The 23,369-nt window shown below is 38.8% G+C and overlaps 1 protein-coding gene across 3 annotated transcripts in view; it reads left to right on the top strand.

Annotated features, from left to right (window-relative positions):
- Window positions 1-23,369, top strand: part of esrrga (estrogen-related receptor gamma a) — a 71,143-nt gene that overhangs the window by 5,463 nt on the left and 42,311 nt on the right. For all 3 annotated transcript variants that reach the window (XM_041992921.1, XM_041992914.1, XM_041992931.1), the window contains exons 2-4: window positions 4,488-4,646; window positions 15,354-15,778; window positions 22,112-22,228. In XM_041992921.1, coding sequence (XP_041848855.1) covers window positions 4,488-4,646; window positions 15,354-15,778; window positions 22,112-22,228 — 701 coding nt within the window. The remainder of the gene's footprint in view (window positions 1-4,487; window positions 4,647-15,353; window positions 15,779-22,111; window positions 22,229-23,369) is intronic.

Below are 23,369 nucleotides of genomic sequence, written 5' to 3'. Positions count from 1 at the left end.
GAGTTACAGGGAAACACAATTTTCTTCATATTGTCAGCTAGCTTTAACTGAAATTAGTCATTTCTTTCTAGCTGTTTCACACAAAAACAAGCATGCTTTGTTTATGAAAATGAACAGGGTTATGTCTGGTTTGTATCCATTATAAGAAATGTGCATATTTAGTTTTACTATAATGTTAACGATCTGTGATATTTTTCATTAAAATGGAAGAATCTTAATTGTGTTCAGGATCTAAAGAGGCTCATAATGCTTTTTTTTTCTTAATTTTGTTTTTTGTTTTGTTGGAAGGGAAATATTCCTTCCTATTAGTCGTTCTTAATGTCCTGGTGCATGAGCTGTGAAACAGAACTGCGCATGCCTGTGATCACCTGTCACATGTACGCATACAGAGTGTTGTGTATCTTGCAGGACATTGAAGATTTAAAGTGTTGCTGAGCCATACATTAAATTTTGTTCAGTTTTGTTCAGAAATTTGCAAACTCAATGAAAATCTTTTTTTTTTTTTTTTTTTTTTTTTTTTTAAACTTAAAAGCAGCGATTTGTCACACATGATTTATATATTTGCATTTTTTATGTTTTCTTTCAAATTTAAGATATAATTATTAATGGTCAAAAATATCTGTACATATAAATATGTCAGTCAAAGAAATTATTAAAGAATTATTCAAATTGTAAAGTGGTACAAACAGATTTATCCTCCCGGAGGTGCATTCCTCTGCGCAGCTGATCCGCTCTTTTCTTCACCTCCACTGAAAAATTTTCCCTTTATCTCTTCCTTCAGCATTCACCCCCTCCTCCACACACACATACACACCTACACACTCACACACACTCTCCTCCTCTCCACATGCCCCTCCCTTGTGAAGCTGTCACCTTTCTGCACCCGCTCAGTCCCTATTAAGGCCGACAGCCCATCTGCCGCCTGCCCCGTTAACAGCTCCCGTCGCTAACGCTAACGTGCACACACATCCACATCCTAAGACACACACACACAGGATGTGTCCAACCCCACCTGCCCCGATGCCCATGTAGTCGCTCGCAGAGCAACATCCTCACACACATCAGTATGTGAATATGCCCGTTTACTCTGCGTTTGTGATTATTTAGCAGTCATGTTAATGTGCTCAGAACACACACTGACCAAAATGTGAACATGTTTGTGTTAGTGTTATTTTAGGTGTCATCATTTATTCACATAAGCCAACTTCTAAAGCAATTACATGAAAATTGCTATCAGAAATAAGTTATGCTTCATACGTTAAGAATGGAGGAAATCATTCAGCCATTTTAGAGGACTCTGATAATGGAAAAGAGGCTTTTACTTTGTTAAAAAGTAAGAAAATGAACTAATTTACGTAAGCAGAAAAGATAGACTGGATGTGCTTGTTACTTTTCACCAATATTTGTGTTTAGGAGCGGACACTTATGGTCTTTTTTTAGATTATCAATTGGTGTTCAAAATGTGATTATGCCAACTGTTCATCTGTGTTGGGGGCAGCGTTTCTGCATCTTTAAGGATACACATTTTAAGTGTGACTGTAACACATCACACCACCCTGGCTAGAGGGGTAATTAGGTAGGGCAGTTGCTGCTCTGTGTGCTTATGTGTGTGCGTAGTGGCATTTACTCCCTTCAGGGATAGGTGCGTTTTGCATTAGCAAGAATGGCAACTGTCTCATCAATCACTGCATCACCATGTCTCTCTCTCTTTCTCTCTCAAACACACACACACACACACACTCACTTGCTTACACACAAACTGTGTTGTGGTCATTCTGTTCACAGATGGGCCAGCAACACATGAGCGAGTCACTGAGCATCAGAAAGACACCCACAATCTCCTCACTTTTGCACACACACATACACTGCCACACATCCACAGTGTGTATGCTGGTGCCCTAACAGGTACTAACAGGAGCGTGAAATAGGTTAGATAGCATCACATTGTTTAATACTCTCTTTATTTCTCTCCTTTCCCTTTATATGCATGCAAAAAGTATTAATAGAAATCTTAATCTTCTTAAAATTTCCAACTTCTGCTTTGTACAGCTTGTACGTTTGTAGAATTACAAAAACTGCAGATTTAAATGATTCTCTGCTCATTTTAAGATGCCTTTAAGCCTAATTTTAATCCTTTTGAATGAACAAAAACCTGAGAAATATCCGATTACTTGGCTATACATTATAAAGCATTAAAACAGAATCTCTCTTAGTAATCCCCAATAGTTTTAGTGCCCAGGTTAATGCAAGTGACAGACAAAGCTTTTACCCATGTAGCTAAAATATTGTAATAACAATTTTTCTCAGGCTTTATGGTAGTTGGGATATGAAATTGACGGTTTCTCTACCTTTTTAAAATCTTCTTTATTCATCTCTAAAGTTATTCTGGCTTGAGGAAGAATATGCACTTTATTTAGCAATAAATGATGGTGAATGAAGGGAAAGGCCATTTAGTCCAACACAATCATATGCACTTGGTACTGGATGTACCTTAGTTTGGTGTGACACCAGGACACTCCCCCATAAAAAACAGCAGTATTAAGTGTTGCCTGTCTATATAGCATTGTGACACCGCAACCAAAGCCAATAAGTGTCTGAAGCAGCAGCAGCAGCAGAAAGATATTGATTCCTCCTATTCACCAGAGTGGAACTAAAACCTACATATTACACACCCTGGTCCTCTACCTCTCACTGCACCAACCCAGCTCTGTGGGTGGATGGAGGGTTGGCTGTCACACAAGTCATTGGTGTGTCTACCTGTCTGTCTTTAGCCCCACTTAAACAAGAACCCACAGCGGGACAACATTGCACGTAGAGACAGGCACGCACTAATGTCTGTGTGGTGGCTGCTTAAATGGTAAACAGGTGTCTGTCAGTTTGTGATACACACCAACACCCTGCTCTGTTTACTGATACATTTTGTTGGAGGAAACTAGCATTAAAGAAAGTGGTAATGATGAGGGGGAATATGTAAACCCTAAACAAATAGTTTATCAGCAGCTACTATCAACCCCCAACTCACACATTTAAACTGCCACTAAATGATTTCTCTGAAATGACTAATTTAATCGTTATCCCTATCGGTTTATAAAACTAAAGCAAAGTTCAACAAACATAATTTAAAATGGATTTTCCTCCTTTTTTTTAGGTCTGATTTAGAAAATACAGAGTTATTACTTTAATCTATTATTTTAATCCTTTTAATCTAAAAGAAATAAATGCACAAACTAAAGCTGAAGTTTTAAAGCAAGATTTTCTTCTTCATTCTTTAAAAAAATATATATTAGTGTTATTTTGTGGGTTTTTGTATCTATGCTATTGGTGAGCTTCACCCTGTACTCCCTCTTTAGATTTGTTTAAATCTAGGGCACACAAGCCTTGCCTTCGCCTTCTTTTCTTTCTTTTCTTTCTTTTCTTTCTCTCGTTTTTGATGTCAGCTGCAACATTGTCCTTTTTTCAGTTGTTCCGTGTCATTTAATTAATTTATTTTTGTCATGCATGATTTTGATTCTGTTGCCCACGGTGACCTTATCACCTCAGCGACAGCTCTTCCCCTGACGTCAGTGTCAGGTTTGATTGACGGATTGCAGTCCCTCCTCGGATGCGTTTGCTTTTTTATTCCCTCATTTTGAAAACCTTTTTCAAGGCTAAAACTAGTAAAACTCCTCTGACGTTAAACACAGCTGGAATCTGCTTTAATTAACTTCCTGACACATCCAGTGATGCATATGCATGCAGACGTACAGTATGTGCTTGATAGAAATGTGTTAACTCATTTTAAGACTTTGCTGGTTTAAAATTACAACTTGTTCTCTGTGAGTCCGAAGGCCGTCTGTCTGTCTGCCTATTGGTTGTGCACTCAGCACATCAGCCTTCATGTTAGTGTTGTGTTGTATGATATTTCAACCTCATTTCTGAACCTGAATTTTATTTTTTCTGGTTCTCTGACCTAGCTGCACCAAACAGTTACATACTCGTACTTTATGTGTTTTCTGAGAGGTTCAGACAGCAAACAAATAAGAAAAACAAATTGTATGAAAGTGCTTTTCTGCTAGTTGTGTCCATTATACTTTCCATCATCATCATCATCAAGCATTTTCCTCTCTTCATTTTTATTGCTGCTATTTATAGTGAAATAACTTTCTTTTTTTTACCATTTTAGCTTTTATCTTTACATATTCTCTTTTTATCAATCTGCATCTAAACTGAAAAAAATGAACATTTTTCACATTGAACTTTATTAAATTTTTAAAGAATCTATGTAGACTAATAAGAGAGTTTAATGTTTTAGTTTACTGTAGTTTTTATTGTTTACCTCAACTGAGTTGTAGAAACAGATTTTTGTATTAGTTATTTCAAATCAGACATTCCCAAAGGAACTGTCAGGAAGTTTTGCTTTCCTACCTGATGTTTTTCTGCACTTTTCTGCACTAAAGGTTGCATTTTCACTGCCATCCTTCCTTTTCTCATTTCATCCTGGCCTACAGAATGAACTTATCGAAGGGGCCATTGGTGAACAGCAGCAGCGAAGACAACTCCAAGTCAACTTATGGTAAATGTGGCGCTGGCGCCTGGAGGATGCACCAGAGCTACGATCCACTAGAGGCCAACCACATGAGAGACGCACATGCCCTCTACAACCCCAGGTAGGAAAGAGTTGCAACAGAGCAAAGAGATAGTGGATTATACACAGTAGTCGAACAATGAATATTGAACTGCAGAGAAAGAAAAGTGTAAACACAACAGGACCCAGCATTTTTCCTGGTCAGTTTGTGTATTTAAAATGTTGCTGAGGAAGGGAACTTTTCCCCAAATTCATGTGCCGAAAGTGTCTGTGTTTATTTTACTGATTTATACAATAATGTTAATTTTTTTTTCTCAATGTGTATTTTTACTGTTCAGAACATTTTGCAACCTTGATTTTTCTTTTTTTTTTGTTTGTTTGTTTGTTTGTTTTGCTTTACTCAACACATTTTATTAGATTAACTTTTTAATTTCTTTGAGTGATTTATTTATTCATTTATTTTTACTATATGTCCAATTTCTGTGCTCTATTATTAGTTGTTATTATAAGTTATTATTAGTTTCATATTTATTAAATGCAGCTATCAGTCTATAATTATCTTTGACAATTTTTAGAGAAATTAGATCATTTTTTATTTCAAGCATGAAAGAAAGATGGGTATGAATTATATACTGTCGAAAATGGTCTATATTAATGAGGAGAAAAAGTTTTTTGCTCCCCACCCCAAGCATGAGTTTAAATACAGTTTTTTTTTTAAGCAAGCATTTAGTCTTTACAATAACCTAGACAATTTTTTTAAGGTTGGTTTTTATGTCACATTAAGTCCCAAATAACTGGGATTTTGCTTCTGAGTAAAGAACACTTCATGTATGTAAATGCATCACAGTTCAGAGTATTTATTTCATTTGGCTGAAGCACTGCAGATAAACTGGTACCATGAAAAACTGCCACTGAACAGTTCTCCAGCTAAACCGGTCGGGTCTGTGTCACTGAGGGCAGGCGTTATTTAGTGTTACCTCGGCCGGTTTTTAGAAGTTACAGTAAATAGGCTAATTGTTTCATGTTAAAACACAGGAAATGTGTGAGACATAAAATGCAGGCACCAGTTTTCTCTCGTTATGTTCTTCCTCATTCTCTGCCGCTTTGCATTTTGATAATAAAATTATCTTCAAATAAGGATGAGATGCATGCACACATTAGAAAGGTGTTATAGTATATATGTGTTTTTTGAACAGTACAAATAATAATTTATATTTCACTGTTACATTACTACTTGTATCAATTTCTTTACACTCATATCATGGCCTTTTACTGTCTAGATGTCTGTTTTTGTAACTAAACAAAGTAATGCTGTACAAACTGACATAATTCCCCTAATGAAGATTACAGTTATTAGTTGTGCAGTTGTTGCATTATTTCTTAGCCTATAGAATGCTATTGATTAGTGCATTGTTTTGCCTTCACAAAGCCCTATAAATTTTAATGTGTGTATGTGTGTGTTCCTTTGCGCAACACAGACAGGGAAATCTTAGGCCAATAGGATTTCAGGGTTAGTCTGGGTCAAGCCAATTAGAAGTCTGGTAAGCCATTCTCACGCAGACCTCCAGCCAATCACCATGTTAGTTAATATCACAATGCCAGTGTGTCTGAGTGTGTGTGGGTGTGTTGGCAGGCAGTAGTAAAGGTGTAAATGTTTGCCGAGGGCAAGGAAGTCACTTCATGGCTTGAGGTCACAGGCTGCATTCACACACTTGGAAAGACACACACTGTCCTTTGCTTTGGGGACCATTATGGTTTCTTTGCACTGGATCGTGTTTAGGACCCAAATAAAGCAACTGCTGTTGAGATTGTAATTGTGACACACTGACACACACACACACACACATATATATATTCATTTGTGTGTGTGTGTGTGTGTGTGTGTGTGTGGTTAGGTTTACAGTTTTAGCTTCATTTTGTCTCAGAAATGTTTAATGTTGGTAATCACAACAGAAGTGCCCATTTTTTGTTCTCGCACAGACACACGCACATTTACACACACTCACACAGTGTAAGGAGCCAAGATACACACACACACACACACACACCTGTGGTATAAGATCACATGAGTACTTCCACAGGATATCTGACATCCTGCTGTGTTGATGGGATTTGATCACGATTATGAACTCACTCTCTCTTTCTCACGCACACACTCACGTATACTCACAGACATGGGAAATATATCCAGTTTAACTTGTTATTAAACAATATACTTGTAGTTGTGGGCAACATATTCTAAATTTTATTAAATGAAAACCTATCTAAAATAGTAACCCTTTCAATAAAACAATATTAAAAAAAAAAGACTTTAAGCGTTCTGTCAAGTTAAAACTTTTCCGAACGGTGAGGAAATCCCTGATTTAGTTTCCTCTTTTTTTTAATTTGCAGTTTTCACCAGACAGCAACAATATTATCTGTCTTTTTATTTAGGCCATCAAACCATGGGAATGTGATTAATGTCAAGCAACCTGAGTGCGCATGAATAAGCACACACCCTCACTCACACACATACACACACACACACACACTTTGCTGTAAACTGAGCCCAATGTAATCATAATGATAAAGCAGATTGCCTTAACACACAGATGGGCCTCCCAACAGCTCGTGTGTATGTGTTTGTGTGTATGCGTGTGTCAGTGTGGACAACGCTGATTGGATTGCAGATTTATAGAAGAGGATTACTGCAGGAGCAGAGAGAGAGCGAGAGAGAGAAAGAGGGAGAGGGTTTCAGACACTCACCTCTCATTAACTTCCACCCCCTTCACCTCAGATCGCCTTATTCTCAATCATGGGGGAACACGCACATTTACACATAAAAACATAGATCTGATATGAATGCAGTTTGTTTTTTCTATGATGCATGTTATTAAAATTAAGAAGCATGCAAATAATTTTGATTTGCAATCAGTTTAAAAATAAGATTAGTGTAGATTTTTTTGTAAGCGTATGCAATGCAGTGATTTTACCATTATTTTAAACTGATGGACTTTATTTTACAACCGCTCTTCTATTGGATGTGAATGGGAAGGACTATGAACAGGAGGATGTTGATGACACGTGAAATTAAATAATATTTAATTGAGGCATACTGACTTGAGCATTATAAAAACAGAGAAGAAACGGATAAGCAACGTAGATAAAGTTACAGCTAACAATCAAAGATCAAATATGAACTAGCCCAGTTTGAAAGTATGCAGAGACAGACCGAGATGGGCAGGGACAGTGGGCACTCCAGCAAACCTGATTATGACTGGATGTGAATTAGATTCCCTAACAGATGGTCCAGGAGCGAGGCTGTAAGGTGCATCAGCCAACAGAAAGGGAGCGGGAGAGGAGGAGGGAGGAGGGCATGGGGAAGATAGGGAAGATCAGATGAGGAGACGGGTGTCAACAGCAGCTTGATTTGCAAAATGTGCAAATGTAAAATTCATTTATGTTGGACTGGATGTTGCTTTTGCATTATTATTAACAATATTTGAGTAGTCACTGCATCCACTTTTTTTTTTTTTTGTGACCCAGTGCACCAGTTAGTAAATGTCATTTTAAAAAGTAATGGCCTGGCCTGATTTCTACCCTTGTGCACAACAATTTTATAGATATAAGTAGCATGTAATCTTTGTTTGCAGTGGATAGCACCAGTTTAGGATGAATTTCTTCCATTTTCTCAGCTGCTGGGCATTATTGAGCAAACACTGCCTCTGCTACTTTCTCTCTCTCTGTGATGGATAGGTGTAAATCATCACAATCCTGTACTGACAGCCCAATTTCTCCAAATCTGATCTGCTTAAAGAATGCAGCTTTTGAACGCTACTGACTCGTGTCTCCCTTCCTCTCCACTCATCTCATCCACTTTCTTTTCCCACATTTCCGTTTTCTCCTATATTTCACTTTTTCCCTTTATTCTCTCAGACTGAGCACCATTTAACTTCACTCTTCTCTCCTTTTTTGGCCATTCCCTCCTTGCTTCTCCTCCTCCCCCTCCCTTCTCTCTGCCTCTTCCTCCTGTGTCACATTTGAAAGCCCTGTCATATTTACTGGGGTGGAAATCCTCTTTCACCATCTGCTTAATAAAATGTGCTTTTAATCCGATGGGGGGTATTTTGTTTTTGAACACTGTTTTATTTTACTTCTCCACAGTTTCACTTGACACGGCGCCACTGTCTCTGTCTGATAGGATGAGTGTGAGAGCTCCACTTCTTTGTCACTGTAGACAAAGTATTCTGTGTATGCATGTGTGCATTTCCCAATGTATTACAATGCGCTCATGTCAGAGATGAAGGCAAGTGTCAGTAAATGTTTGGAAGGGCTTTTGCACACCTGATGCTAAGCGATAATACTGTTAATCCAAACACAAACATCTAGAGAGAGGAAAAGCAACCTTGATCAATGACCTTACTTTTATAAAGGAGACAACCTACACTTTTTCATTCTTTATTCTCCTGCAGAACTATTTTTTGCAGGAAAAAAATGTATATGTATTTAGCAGAGTTGCATTTGTTTTTTTTCCAAAATTTGTGTTTGCATCCCTTCAGCAAATCTAATATGTGTTGTGGAAAGAGCTGTGATTTGCCACATTGACTATCTTCTGTAACAGCTTACCTGGCAAGAGGATGCATGAAGTAATTTAACTGATTTCAATATGTCAGCTTAAAAAATAAAAAACAAAACAAAAGCTGAAGACTACATGTTATGCAGTTAGGTCTGCTAAAGTCCCATAATATAACTGAATGTATTTGTTAATTTAGTAAATATAATAGGTTTAATGTTTGTGTGAGATCATATGTCTTAATAGGCTGTGCTTTGGCTGGAGTTAAGCTGTTTCAAGATTTGAAGCACTGTTCTTACAGTAGACAACCACCCTTACAAATACAGTGACATGCAGCAGATAAAAGAGAGAGAGAGAGGTAAGGACAGAGAGACACGGTGACAAAGATAGTGCCTGGCAGCAACACACTTATCAGCTTCTGCTCCATGAGAAAATGACCTAAATCATCAAGATTCCCATCTGACGCGCTCACATAGACACACAGGGTGCTTTACATTTTTTGCCCTGAACATGCTTACCTTCTCCAGATCTTTTCAGTTAAATAACAGCACCAACATAGCCAGACTTGAAAATTTAAGTCATGGTTCTTATAAGCCACATAGGATTTCAAAAGAAAAAGGAATAGACAAGAGTCAAGCAAGAGGAGAGGGTTCTTGAGACCCACAGTTATGACTGAGAACATGTGAAAAAACTGACATCACAGAAAAAAATGATGCTATTGAATGCTTTTCAGTCTGAAAGTGCAAACTTTTAATCAATACTATTACGGTGAGATTACCCTGCATGTGTGGCCTCCTGCTGGTATATCTCAAGTGTGCGTGCAAACCCAAAAAAAACCACAAGATGCAGCAGCCACATGGCTAAGTATAACATAAGTGAGATAAGTGAATTATATGTGGTTAGTGCATATGTTAGTCACATGAAGATTCATACCTGCTGGAACAGGAGTTATAGTGTTTGATACACACACACATCCATGCATAGAAATATAGACACAAACACTCACATTTTGTCTCCTCTACCAGTCTTTACAGCCCAACAACCCATTGGGCAGAATGTGTTTTAGCCATTATCACATTGATTGTATGTAATCAGGGGTTTATTTTGCAGCCAATGAAGTGAATTACAGGTTTCCTGCCCGACTAACATTGTAACAATTGATCTGCTCCCTGATGTGTATGTGTGTGTGTGTGCGTGCTTTTGTGTGTTGAGTAGGGTGTAAGGTGGTGTGTGTGAAGGGGTGTGTATGCATCAGCAAGACACAGAAACAATGATAGAGGGTGTCTGTATGTGAGAAGTAGAAACAGCAACAGCAAGGGATTGAGACCCAAAGAGAGCAGGGAAGAGGAGGTGAGCAAGAGCCCAGCAGGAGGGAGAATGGTTTAGATTGACTGTCACAGTGGGAGTATTTTCTTTTTTCTTTTTTTTTTTTTATTCATTTTGTGTTTGAAAACAACTATAATCATCAACTCACTGTGATTCTGTAGAGCTGAACTATGTCTCACACATAAACCCACACCAGCTCTTCAGAGAATTACATAAACCACACAGAAAACCACAAGTTCTGAAAAAAATTACCCAGGAATTGACATGCAACATAATTTGTTCTGCACTCACGTACTATGGATTCAGTCACCAGAAACCAGATTGTGTTGTTGTAGTTGTTTTACAGCTGCAGTGGTAACCTGCTTCTGCTGAAATGATGCGTGCAGCTAACGAGTCAAGCTTCCCTGTGATTTTGTGCCCACTCACCACTGTATCAAACTAACAAGCTGACAAGCAGTTCAGCAACCCACCACAGAGAAAGCTTAAACTGAGAGAGAAATAGAGCAAAGAAAGAGAAACAAACAGAGGAGTGTGAGAGCCAAAAATGCATTTCAGGCTATTGATGAAATCATTCTATTCATTTGACTATGGAAATGGAAATGCATTTGCCCCCTCCTTCTCCTCCTTACTCCGTTCTTTAAATCTATGTATTTCCTTTTATTTCTTCCATGCTTCTTTCACTTTCTCTGCTGCCCAAACCATTGCCGGTATCATCTAGATAGAATTGTGTAAGGTTTTCTCTTCCTTTTTGCTTGTTGGACTCTGTGTTCTTATCAGCATTGAGAGCACAATGCTTGACGTGATGGAAAGGTATTAGCCAATGGTAGCTACATTGTCAGCACTTCTTCCCTCTGTGTTTCTATTGCCATCACTTCTCCTTCCTCTCTGTTTTTCCTCTCCCCTTGTGTTATCCCCCCCCCCCCCCCCCCCCCCCCACACACACACACACACGCACACACATACACACATTTTATGGTTCTCTTTTCTTTCTTTCTAAATGGCATAATCATTTTAAAAGTAGATTTCCTTTTAATGTAAAACGTAAGTAATATTTACATTTTTATTGCACATTTAATCTCTTTTCATTCTCTAGAAGTCTTCCAGATTGAGCAGCTTATGAATGAAGTGAGATATATCTTATTTGGTAGTGAGCATCATATGCTGTAAACCTGGGTTGGGTGGTTAGCAGCGGTTTGGAGTTATTTGAGGATCAGTTTGTGTTTATGCCTGCCATCTAGTGAGGCAGTTGTACAAAGATTGTATATAATAAAAGATTGTGAGGGCACACAAACGCACAGACTGAAGGAGCTGGCAGTAAACTGTACAGAGGCACAGAGTGAGGCAGAGTCATTGCTTTAATATGATGATTGTATGTTTGCCCCGGCCAGTTGTCAGGCCACTGCATCAGCCCACCACTCCAATGACAGCTTGTCATAGCCCACACCCCCTTTCCTTCAAAACTTCTTTCTTTCTTTCTTTTTCTTTCTTTCTTTCTTTCTTTCTTTCTTTCTTTCTTTCTTTCTTTCTGTTCTCCCAAATATTAATTTCTCTTTCATAAGTCATACTGTGTTCCTTCAAGAAGTGAGAAAGAAAAATAAATAGGAATGAAGAGCAAGAGAAAATGACAGGGATTGACTTGGAAATGGAGACAAGACAGGGTGGTAATCTTTCTGGTACATTCTGGTGTGGCTTTGTGTGTGTGTGTGGGTGTGTGTGTGTGTGGGGGGGGGAGTGTTGCTCTCCCTCTGTAAGGAAAAGGTAAATCGGTAACTCTTCATGTAGCCCATAGTCACTTTACTCAGTTTCTTCACGTAAAAACTATAAACCTTATTGTATCAGTCATTCTGAACACTTAAGAAAAGTTACTCTATTCTCTAAAAAAGTAGAAAAATACATTCTTGGAAAAATTTAAAGCACCATGAGGCTTTCTTTTTGTTTAATGTGTGTCAAATCATAATTTACCAAACATCCATGTATATGAGGACATTATTATGAGGCTCATGTATTAACATCCTTTGTTGTTTTGTGAGCTACTGTTTTGAAGTCTCAACTCTGTCATTCAGGCATCAACATTTTGGGTTATTTTTTCTGTCATTTAATGTGCTGGGGTGAATCTGACTGACAACACCTTAAGATTTTTTATTTATTTTTAATCTGCTTGTCCATTGTGTAATTGCCACAGCTTTCACTTGTCCCCTAATTTGAGCCTTCCCATGATTATGTGAAATAATTAAGTTTTATTAATAAATAATTGTATTTAAATGAAAAAAAAATAAAAAGGTAGTAATGATAAATAGCTTCAGAGACTAAATAATTCTTTCATCTGGCTGTAAACGTGTATAATTTCACCTCCAGTCTTCCATATGATACCATAGGCCTTTGGTTCACACCTCTAGACATAACCCTTAGTCTTAGACTGTCTTCTAAACTAGCACCCCAGCAAGATGCAAGAGGTATTTTACATCTGAGAAAGAAACATCCATAAAATATGTATATTTCTCTCTCAAATATGAGCATTCACATTAAGAAAGTGCTATTCTCAAGGGTTTTTCCTATTTATTGAAGCAGAACAAGAAAAATATCATATTATGGCAACTAACTGTTGCAGATTACATGTTGTTATGAATATGCAGCTCTTCTACCAAACACAGTATGTCAACATAAATAACCTGTGCGGAAGAAAATAATGTTTTATTTAACAGAATTTAAGAGCTAATACTTAAATCTGATCACGGCTTTTCTTTGTGCTTTAGTAAAATTATTGTGTAACACACTATAGTTAAGCCTTTCATGAATATACACAAAAAAAAGAGAGAGAAAAATGCTGTTTCACTTTATATAAATCTGTTTAAGCACCTGAAAACATAAAGAATTGATAAAGCAGAGACCCAACCCTTTCCTTTTCTCTTCACACTCATCTGAAGAGCAGACAGGCACAATAAGACTGCTCTTTCAGCACTGAGCCACCGCTACATAGCACCATAATTATACTGATAACATACATACATAAATGCATTCAACCTCTCGCTCTGCGCTGCGTACTGGCTGTGATTTCTTAATCTTCTTTCCTTTACTCCTCTCCACGCATGTCTTCTTTTTTTATTCTTTTTATTCCTCCCCCTACGACTGCCATTATTTTTCATTTATAAGCAGAGTGAGAGTGAGCAGAAGAGCAGAGAGAAGGAAAAAGACATGATATAGAAAAAGAGAGAGAGAAGCGAGACTGGGATGGAGAATGGAAAGAGATCTTTTGGCACTTAAACTCTTTTACTTAATGGTACTCAGAGGGATTGACGGTCGAAAGGAGAGGGCACAAAAGAGCATAAAGACTGAAAAAGGGGAGATTAAATCATCACCATCACATCATCAACTTAAATAGGTCTACTCGCTTTTTTCTGTCACCACTGTTTTCACTACCTCTGCAGGAGCGTGGCCAATCTTATGTGATCTCTTTCCTTTCCATCACTCTTTCCTACATTTACAGTCACTTCTTTCTTGCTTCTTCTAGCACTTTATATGTGTTTCTTTCTCTCCCCAATCCCTCCATTGACTTTATCACTTCCTTTTACTTATTTCCTGTCTTGATTTGTTTCCATGCCTTTCTCCCAGTGTCCCTCTTTTTCCAAACTAAAGGCCCACTTTAGTAATAGATAAATGGATTTATAGACATCACCACTAAGCCACTATTAATGGACTTACTGGATTACATGACCTTCAAAAAGGGAGGGAATAACAGGTAGAGGAATTGAAGTATCCCTCATCAAAAACTAGGAATTTTACTGAATTTTTATTTTTTATTTATTTATTTTTTTTTTACATGCAGTAGGTTTGATGATGACAGCTTGTCTCGTCTTTCTAGACATCAAACAGATTAAAGATCATTAAAAAGCATACAATCAGGTTTAAAACTGCTTTGTGCCAGTTGGATATCATCACTCACTGCAGATCCTGGAGTTTCATTTTCTTTCATTTCCTCTATCTTTTGCTTTTTCCCGTCTGCCTATTTTTCTGTTTGTATCCATTCTCCATTCCCTCCATCTGAGCAGTTCTCCATTCTCTGTCCAGGTAGTGTGTGTTTTATAGGTCCCTGTAGGATGAGGATCTTTTACAGGCTGACTGGACTTTAGAAGCCCCTCGTTTAGCAGCATCCTGCCTTAATTAAAAACCCCTTTTGTGCTTTCTGCCTTTAACAATGAAAAGAGAGTGAAGGGAGGGAGGGCAGGGTTCGAGGGACACAGAGTGGTAATGCTAAGAGGAAGAGAAAGAGAGGGCAGTGATAGAATAAGAGAGAGAAAGAGAGATGGCATTGAATGGGAAGTGATAGGGAGACGGGCAGATAGATAGTAAGGTAGACAAAGGGAGGGATGGGGAGATATGGACAGAGAGAAGATAGCTGTTAATTACAGCTGCCATTAACAAGACACCAGCCAGTCTCCTTAGGGAGAGGAAGAGGAAAAGCAGGAGAGGAGAGACAGAAAAAAAGGGAGAAGTGGAACAAAAGATGAGGAAAGGACAGCTGCGATTAACTGGCACTTATTTGACATTTTACTTTTTTCCAATAGACAAGCTGTTTTGTATTGCACAGCCTCCCGTGGTTTTTAAAACTGTTTGTGTGAGTGTGGTTGAATGTGATCATGTGTGATTCTGTGTTTCTGTGTGTATGGGCTGTCTGTGGGATGACTGAGCTTCAGAGGAGCTGCTTACTGATTACCTTCATGTTGAACAAGCTGCTATTGACCGGAGAGTGACGGATGACTTCGGCCCGAAGCATGTGAATGTGTTTGTGTGACTATGTGGTACCATAGATGCCTCTCTGTTGATCTCTCTCCCATAATTTCTCTAGTCAACAACAATCTTTTCTTGTCTTTAAGTGTCTTACTTTCTGTCTTTGTCCATGTCTCCTTTCCTCAGGCTTCTCTGCAGAATGTCCAGTAAGGAGCGCCACCTTGAGTCCAATTGTCCGTCCTCTTATATAAAGACTGAGCCATCGAGTCCTGCCTCCCTGACTGACAGTCTAAACCATCACTCCCCTGGTGGCTCCAGTGACGCTTCAGGCTCATATTCATCCACAATGAACGGCCACCCTAATGGCTTAGACTCCCCAAGCCTTTATGGCTCCAACGCAGGACCCCTGGGACCTGCTGGTGGCCCTGGCTCGAAGCGTTACGAGGACTGTTCATCGACTATTGGGGAAGATTCCCAAATTAAGTGCGAGTACATGTTGAATTCCATGCCCAAGAGGTTGTGTCTGGTGTGCGGGGACATTGCATCAGGGTACCACTATGGAGTGGCATCGTGTGAGGCCTGCAAGGCCTTCTTCAAACGCACCATTCAAGGTTGGCTTCCAATTTGATTTTTTTTTTGTCTTCTTCCATTTCATCAATTTATGCTTTACCAATGTAAAGTATCTTAGTCTTTATCATCATTGTCATAATTTGTATGACAGGAAATGAAGATGTAATTTTAATCGCCTTAATAATAATAATAATAATAATAATAATAATAATAATAATAATAATAATGACATATTGAATGAATTGTATTCCCTCACATATGCACTTACACCTAAGCAAGGTCAGGGATATCTGAGACACATAATAAAAGCCTCAAGCCAGACTCAAACCCAGATTTTTATAAGGTACGTCTCCCCCTTTGTCTGCTAAATGAGCCACCAGGACATCTACCCATTTTTTTTCTCTCTCTCTCTTTCTCTTCCCGTCATACATGCGCATGCACAAACCCACATACAGACATCCAGTTAGTCATACACTACCTCCTATGTTAACCCACAACCTTGACCTCTTCTTCATCAACAGTAAAAAAACAATTTCCTGGTAGTGTTTACGTTCCCTGATCTTGCTGCCTATACTGGAAGAGTGTTTGCTGTAAGCTTGTTGTCTAGGAGATAACACAGTGTCACAGCAGGGCCAGAGGTCATGTCTCCTGGTCAGGAGTTCATGTAAGGGGGTAAAGTTGAGAACGGATAGAGCAATAATCCACATGATGAGAAGAGCACCAGGAATTAGGTTCCATAATCTTTTGCGTATGTCTTGTTAGGGCTAGCATTAGTACGGGAAGTGCACAGGTATCCGGACTTTGCTCTACAGATTTTGAAGTTATTCATTTAATACTCAACTCGTCAGCTTGATCATCTTTTATTTCCCCCTTTGAAGGTCAGTCTGAGAACCAGTTTACCTAAATGCAAACCAACTTTAATAATATGTGGAATACAATTTTAAAATTATGGTACTGTGGTAAATTTACAAGTCTGACATTGTATTTTATCAGAGTTTTCACAATCCATTACTGGCCTCTAAAACATGTAAAATTAAAGATCAAGAATTAAACATATCGTTGGTGGTGTTCTGTCGTCCTATAAAACAAGTAAGTCCAGTAAAAGCATTACAACCATGTGTGCTGAACTGTCAGTCAGTACTTTGCCACTTAATATGTCATATCAACTATTTATTAGTTTATAAAACTGTATGAGAAATATGTAGCTGGATAATTATGAAACATTTTGATTAAATCATTTTGTCCAACAAGACAGCTTAGGTTGTAAAACAGCACACTTCAGTTTTTCTGCAAGAGCAAAGATTTGTGATTTAGATGACTTTGTGCTATCCATCTAATCTGCCTAACACACTTGTTTAATAAATTTGTATATTATAATCAGGTTTGTTTTGATTAGTCCATGACCCATAACTTCGTGAAGCGGTTTTAGGTATGGATAATTAAATTAGGACCACCATAACACCTTTAATGTTTCTGAGAGACCATTAACAGCAAGGAACCTTTAAAAATGGTGTATTTGTATAATAATCTTTTAGGATTTGCTCCAGGTTTTTAAAACAACTATTAGAACCAATCAGTTAGCAGAATGGCCCTCTTGTCACTCAGTCTACCATTGCAGTAACCAAGTCAGCCAGCCAGCCATTATCGATTCATTGAGTCAGTCAGTCATATCAGACAGGATTCATCTATCTACTTTTCCATCCATCCACCTATCTGTGCTTGCTTTCTTTAGCTTCTGATAAGCAGCTTTCCCTGTAAAGCCCCAGAGACAGAGGGAGACAGGAAGATGTGGGCGAGAGGAAGTCTTACATTCACTCGATGGTCACCACTACCTAGAGATGACCTGTGTGTGTTCATTATGGGATGAGATCAGGTCAGGGACAATCTTAACAAATAGATTTTAGAACACACATGCGAGGATAAAACAGAAGCACATGCATACAGACACACAAACTAATAATGTAGAAACACATTCAAACATAAACACTGACAGGCACACACACGACCTTGTAATGATTCTGGGAATAGGTCTCACCCGTCATTGCTGCAGGGTCAAATACTTGACCAGTTCAGCTTGTCTCATTTAATTTAGGAGGCTTGTTAAAGATTATATATGATAGGTCAGGACACAGTAGCAGAATACTACAGGAGCTGTATTAGTTGTGTTGACAGCAGATCCTCTTTTGAGTGTAAACCTGAAAAGCTGTCAGGCAGTGTACGCTCCGTCTGTTTAGAGTTTTCATTTTCATTTTGTAATCCTTCAACTGCATGTTTCACATAAGGAGGGCAAAAGGTTACGGGTCAAGACCTTGACAACGCTCGTTACAGGACACAGATGATTTTGCATAATCATTTTGATTATGCAAAATACTAAAAGTTATTGGAATTTTAGTTAATATGAATAAAGAATGTCTAGTTGTCAGTACTTAGGTAAGAAAATTGGCTATTGCATTGCATTTTTACAAACAGATTGAAGCTTTTTTTGTTAATGTTTGTGCTGCAATACTTACTGTTAACAATAGTTCCCATGCAGACTGTGTATCCTTGGACCCACTGGATGAAATGGATCATGACATTATTTTTTGGCTACCTCACACAGCAAATTCATCCACAGACAGTGTAGATGTTATGTGTCTCTGTGTGGGCTGTGTGTCTGTGCGTTCATCCAAATGTAAATGAACCAAAGTTTATGTGCACATCTGAGCACATGTTCCTGTTGTGTGTGTTGGTGCTTGTGTGTGTGTGTGTGTGTGTGTGTGTCCTGGCAGGAAAGCAGGGCCAGCCTCAGATGGGCAGCAGCAGACATATTGGTATGTTTCAACCCATTAGCCAATAAAACCACAGGTAATCACCAAAAAACACCTCCAGCTGGACAGGAGGAGAGTGGGGTAGGAAAAGAGGGTAATGGAGTGAGGGGAGGGGAGGGGGGGGATGCAAATAAACAATAAGTTGAGAAAAGAAATGAGAAAAGTGGGGAGAAGGAGAGGGATGGACTGGGCACATGGATGTGGGAAGGAATTAGTGGTATGTGTGTGCTGTTAGTGCGTTTGCCTGTGTGTGTCGCAACATGGAGGAAGTCACTCTGGCAGCTGCTGTTTCTATGGCATCAGTCCAGCGACACCTGACAACCTGCATCTATCACTCCCTTATTGAGAAAGAGGGATAAAGGGGAGTATGGAGGAGGGCAAAGTATGGCAGATAGAAGTATAGGGCAATGAAACAAGCAGGAAAGTAGTAAGGACAGAACTCTCCGTTCATACTGCCTATATTTATTTATATGTCTTAAACATGCATATATATATATATATATATATATATATATATATATATATATATATACTTTTGTAACATGCCAGAATCCTACAATGTGCTAGGAATTGACAGATACCAACGGGCGGCCTGCAGGGAAGTTGCTTCACATGTAAAAAGAAAAAGAAAAAAGAAATTAATACGTAAGTGAAATTTCACAGCTGTGGGTGGATCAGGATGAGAAAAGTATATATTTTTATTTAAATATTAGTATTAAATAACTGTGTTGTGTTTTGGATATTTAAATAGCAGTATTCCAGATATCGGCCATCGTGTTTTGGAGCTGGATTTGTGTTTCGGGAGCAAAGAACACGGTTTAAAACGGGGAGTGAGAATGTTTTGTGTATGCAAAGCAATCTTGCTACAAAATAATGTTGCAGTGCGCAGTATGATGCAAGTTATATTAAGTATGTGAAGAGCATGTTCAACTAAAACCACCTCCGAAGATCATTACTGTGTTTTGTGCGCATCACAGTTCTGGTTGCGGGTTATATATAAACGGTTGTCACACTTTGACAACAGTGGGAGATAACTGTAGGTAATAGGTCGTATGATAATTTTCATAACAGGTGAGTCCAGTTGAAAAAATTGGACCTGTGTAGGACTCCTGGAGATTTAATTCATTTGGCTTTCCAACGTGGCTGAGATGGGCCAGTTTAACATCATTCATTATCTCCTCTACTTTAGGGCTAATTCGTCTTTTGTTTAGCTGCATTTCCTGCTTATAGTAACCAAGCATGTTTTCATCCTTCCTCTTAACACTTTAATTTAAAAAGAAAAAAGTTGAGTGGCTTACTGACGTGAGGGAAATCTAATAAAGAAAACATCTTTTATCACATTTACTGCCAAACCAAAACCAGTATATCTGCCTTCTTTCATCCCAGTTAGCCATTTCTCCATCTCTCTCTCTATCTCGTTTTCTGGCTTCAGTCTTGTCACCACAAAAGCATGACTTGTTGTTTATAGCTTGAAAATAGTCCAAGCTGTGCCTTATGCCCCGTTTCCACCAGCTGGTCCGGGTCAGGACGGTTTGGTCCATGCTTTGTGTTTCCACAATTATTCTGCAGTTGTTGTCGTTGTTCTTTTTCTTCTTCTTCTCCTTCTTCTCCTTTTTCTTCTTTCCCAACCCCATGCAATCCCCTATCATGTCGCCACGCCCCCCAGTTTGAGAATCACTGATCCAGAGTGAGCTAAAGACAGGATGTGTTAGGTTTAAACCTGACTCAGGAAACTTTGTTGCTTCGTCATAGTTCTCTTTACCTGTGCAGCATTTTCTGTTACTCTCCAGGTAACAGAAATAGCATATTACATTAGCATGTAGGGGGCTGAGGTTTAAGACTGTTCATACTGAACAGGCTGTACAACAGTGGTCAATTGTCATGCAGCAGGTGGACATATACACACCTCTCAAAGGAGATTGCAGGGGATTTGAAGCCCTTCTATATCCTCCTCATTCACACATGCACACATATACAAACCTGCTTGTTACACACAGGAGCCCTCAAAAACTATGAGATTCTGATATGAAGCCTTTTGCTCTAATTTCCATCCATTCTTCTGAAGTAAGAAGTTTGCATCTATGTCAGAGCATACAGAGTACTCATTCAACTGACATAGGTCACATATTTCCATGTCACACTTTAGGATTTGTAGCTTTACTTTGTCCATCTTATTACCCTCTTCACAAACAAGCTAGTATCAAGTCCACAGGACTTGTTGGTTGGAGCTGTTTTGACAGAGTACTTTAAACTTAAGTTTCATAAAGGTTATTTTGTCATGGGTTTCACTCCAGTCAACAAATAAAATGCATTTTTTGTGCTTGCTTCTACAGCATGTTTCTACAGTAACACACAGAATGTGCTATCGAGAGAAATTTCTCACTGAGGGTTTAACTTCAATACTGGCAGCTCTAAAAGTGGCCTGTTCATTACAGGCAAGCAGGGCTTGCGTGTTTCGTTGAAATAACAACTCCTTTTACTGAATGCCTATTAAGCCATACGGATTGCGTGTCATTAGCACATTTAGCCGTACTGCGAGGGAAGTGTTCCACTTAACTGCAGAATTAATCTGCTCCTCCTGCATCATCAGCATGTAAAGATTGGGTGCAAGCTAACTAGTCCCATTAGTAGCATCTATTAGAATGTAAGAGTTCCCTCAGCATTTAGCATGTTGAGCTTTCGCTTTAACCAATGAGGCTAATTAATGGGTGTCTTGTTGCCCATTAACAAGTATTTGAGCATTTAGCCTTTTCCCAAACTAACTAGCTCCTTAATCAGTGTAGTAATGAGAAAACATCCTTTTCACAGCACCAGTCAATAGTAATCACTGTTTACTCTGTTTCAGTGAGAAATGTATTGGCTTGCTGGAGTACTGTAGTTGTCATGTGGGTTTGGGAGGAAGAGTGTATTTTGTGGTTAACAAGCAAGCATACCTTTAGCTAAATAGAGACTCCTGAACACAGAAAGAAGTTGTGAATATTCCAAATTATTCTCAAAAATTCATAAATCTACTTGATGTAAGCAAATTAACTGAAAATGAGTAAGTGGGTGGGTGGGGGGGGGTTGAGTAGATGGTTATAAATAAGGTAGTATTTAAACATGCACATGGTAGAATAATGATCCTGAAAAATACCCGGGACAAAAGACATGAAATTATATTTATAGAAATGGAGAAGAAAATGTGTTAGAATAAGAAAAATGAATATGTAATTGAATAAATTACAGTAGGTATGAAAATGTGTTAAGTAAATAGTCAATAAAAAAGAAAGATTAAGTAGGAGATAAAACTGGTTAAACTGCTTAAAGTAATAGATCAAGATCACAGTCAGTGTTCACCAGTTTATAATTTGTTTTGTTGCATTCATCTGTCTGTGTTTATTTATAACAATATATTATGGGTTGATTAATTGAGATATATTAAACCATACATTTATTTATTATATCCCATTGTTTAAGTGCCACTGGTTTCTGGCATCTTACTGGTTGTCTGTGTTTCTGTCAGTTGATGTATTTATCTGGAATTAAGCCTGTCCTTCTGTCTTCCTCCAACATGTCTGCATGCCACAGGCAACATTGAGTACAGCTGTCCAGCCACCAACGAGTGTGAGATCACCAAGAGGAGACGCAAGTCATGCCAGGCCTGCCGCTTCATGAAGTGTCTGACTGTAGGCATGCTGAGGGAGGGTAAGGGAAAGACTCTTTTTACCTGTTTCTGTTAAAATTGGTTGATGAGGGTATGCACCTAGACTAAGACCCCCTTTTAAACATTTCTGTTTTATTTTACCTAAATGAGATAAAGATAGGAGACGATAACTGACTCACTCAGCAGTTGTGCGGTGATGAGGAAAGCTAAAAAAAAAGAAAACAAGACAAATCATCTACCCCCACACCACTTTGATTAAATACACTCACTCTTTCGTTTTCACATTCCCTCGTTGCCTTTTGCTTCTTTTGCTCCCTCCTGTCTTCCCACCTCTAACCTTTCTACTCCCACTGCACTTCCAACGATGAAAGGAGGCAGAGGAGGACCAAGGGATGAAGAGGAGGACCGGTAGAGAGAAAGAGGGATAGAGGGAGGGGGAAGGTGGGAGAAGCCAATGGGAAGGGAGGGAGGAAGGGAGGGAAAAGAGATTGATTTATAGGAGCATAGGAGAGGGACCAAGGGAGGATGAGAGGCAGGGGGAGAATGGTTGAATGAAGCAGAAAGTGTGTAAAAGAGAGAAAGGAGAGGAGAGGAGGGTCAAGGTTATAATTGATGGGAGACCTGGCCTACGCCCCCTTCCTTACAGTGGTCAGGGAGCTGACGCCTGCCCGCCTGCCCACCTTCCATCCATTCCTGTCTTCATCTCTCCCTGCACTTCTCCCACTCTATATTATTGTAGTCTTTCTGATACTTCATGTATGTCTGTCGTATATTCATTCACTGTTCTGTGTTTCCTGTCAACTCCAAAAGATAAATGCCTGCTGGTGGTTTTTTGTTGTTGTTGTTTTTCCCAATTTAGATATGACCATGTGAAATGGTTTCAGATGTATTCAGCTTACAGCAACTAAACAAAAAACATTTGACCTCTTTGTTCTAAAGCATAAATTAAATGATAACTGGATTTGTAGGAATTCACAGCCAACAACCCAAGTTTCACTTCACTGTAAAAGCCATGTGCATGTCTGTCTCTCTTCTGTTTTTTTGCACTCTCAGAAAGAGAGAGAAACACACACGTCCTAACAAGCTGCTGTCGTAGCATTTGTTCTCCCAGTTGATCTGACATAGGCAGAACCTATGTCTCATCTCTCCTGTTTTGTCTTGTGTATGTGGCCACAATCACAC

This window comes from Melanotaenia boesemani, chromosome 1 (genome assembly GCF_017639745.1).
Source record: "Melanotaenia boesemani isolate fMelBoe1 chromosome 1, fMelBoe1.pri, whole genome shotgun sequence".
NCBI classification, from domain to species: Eukaryota; Metazoa; Chordata; class Actinopteri; order Atheriniformes; family Melanotaeniidae; genus Melanotaenia; species Melanotaenia boesemani.
Note: the sequence above shows the minus strand (reverse complement) of the source record. Positions and strands in the feature narration are given on the sequence as shown.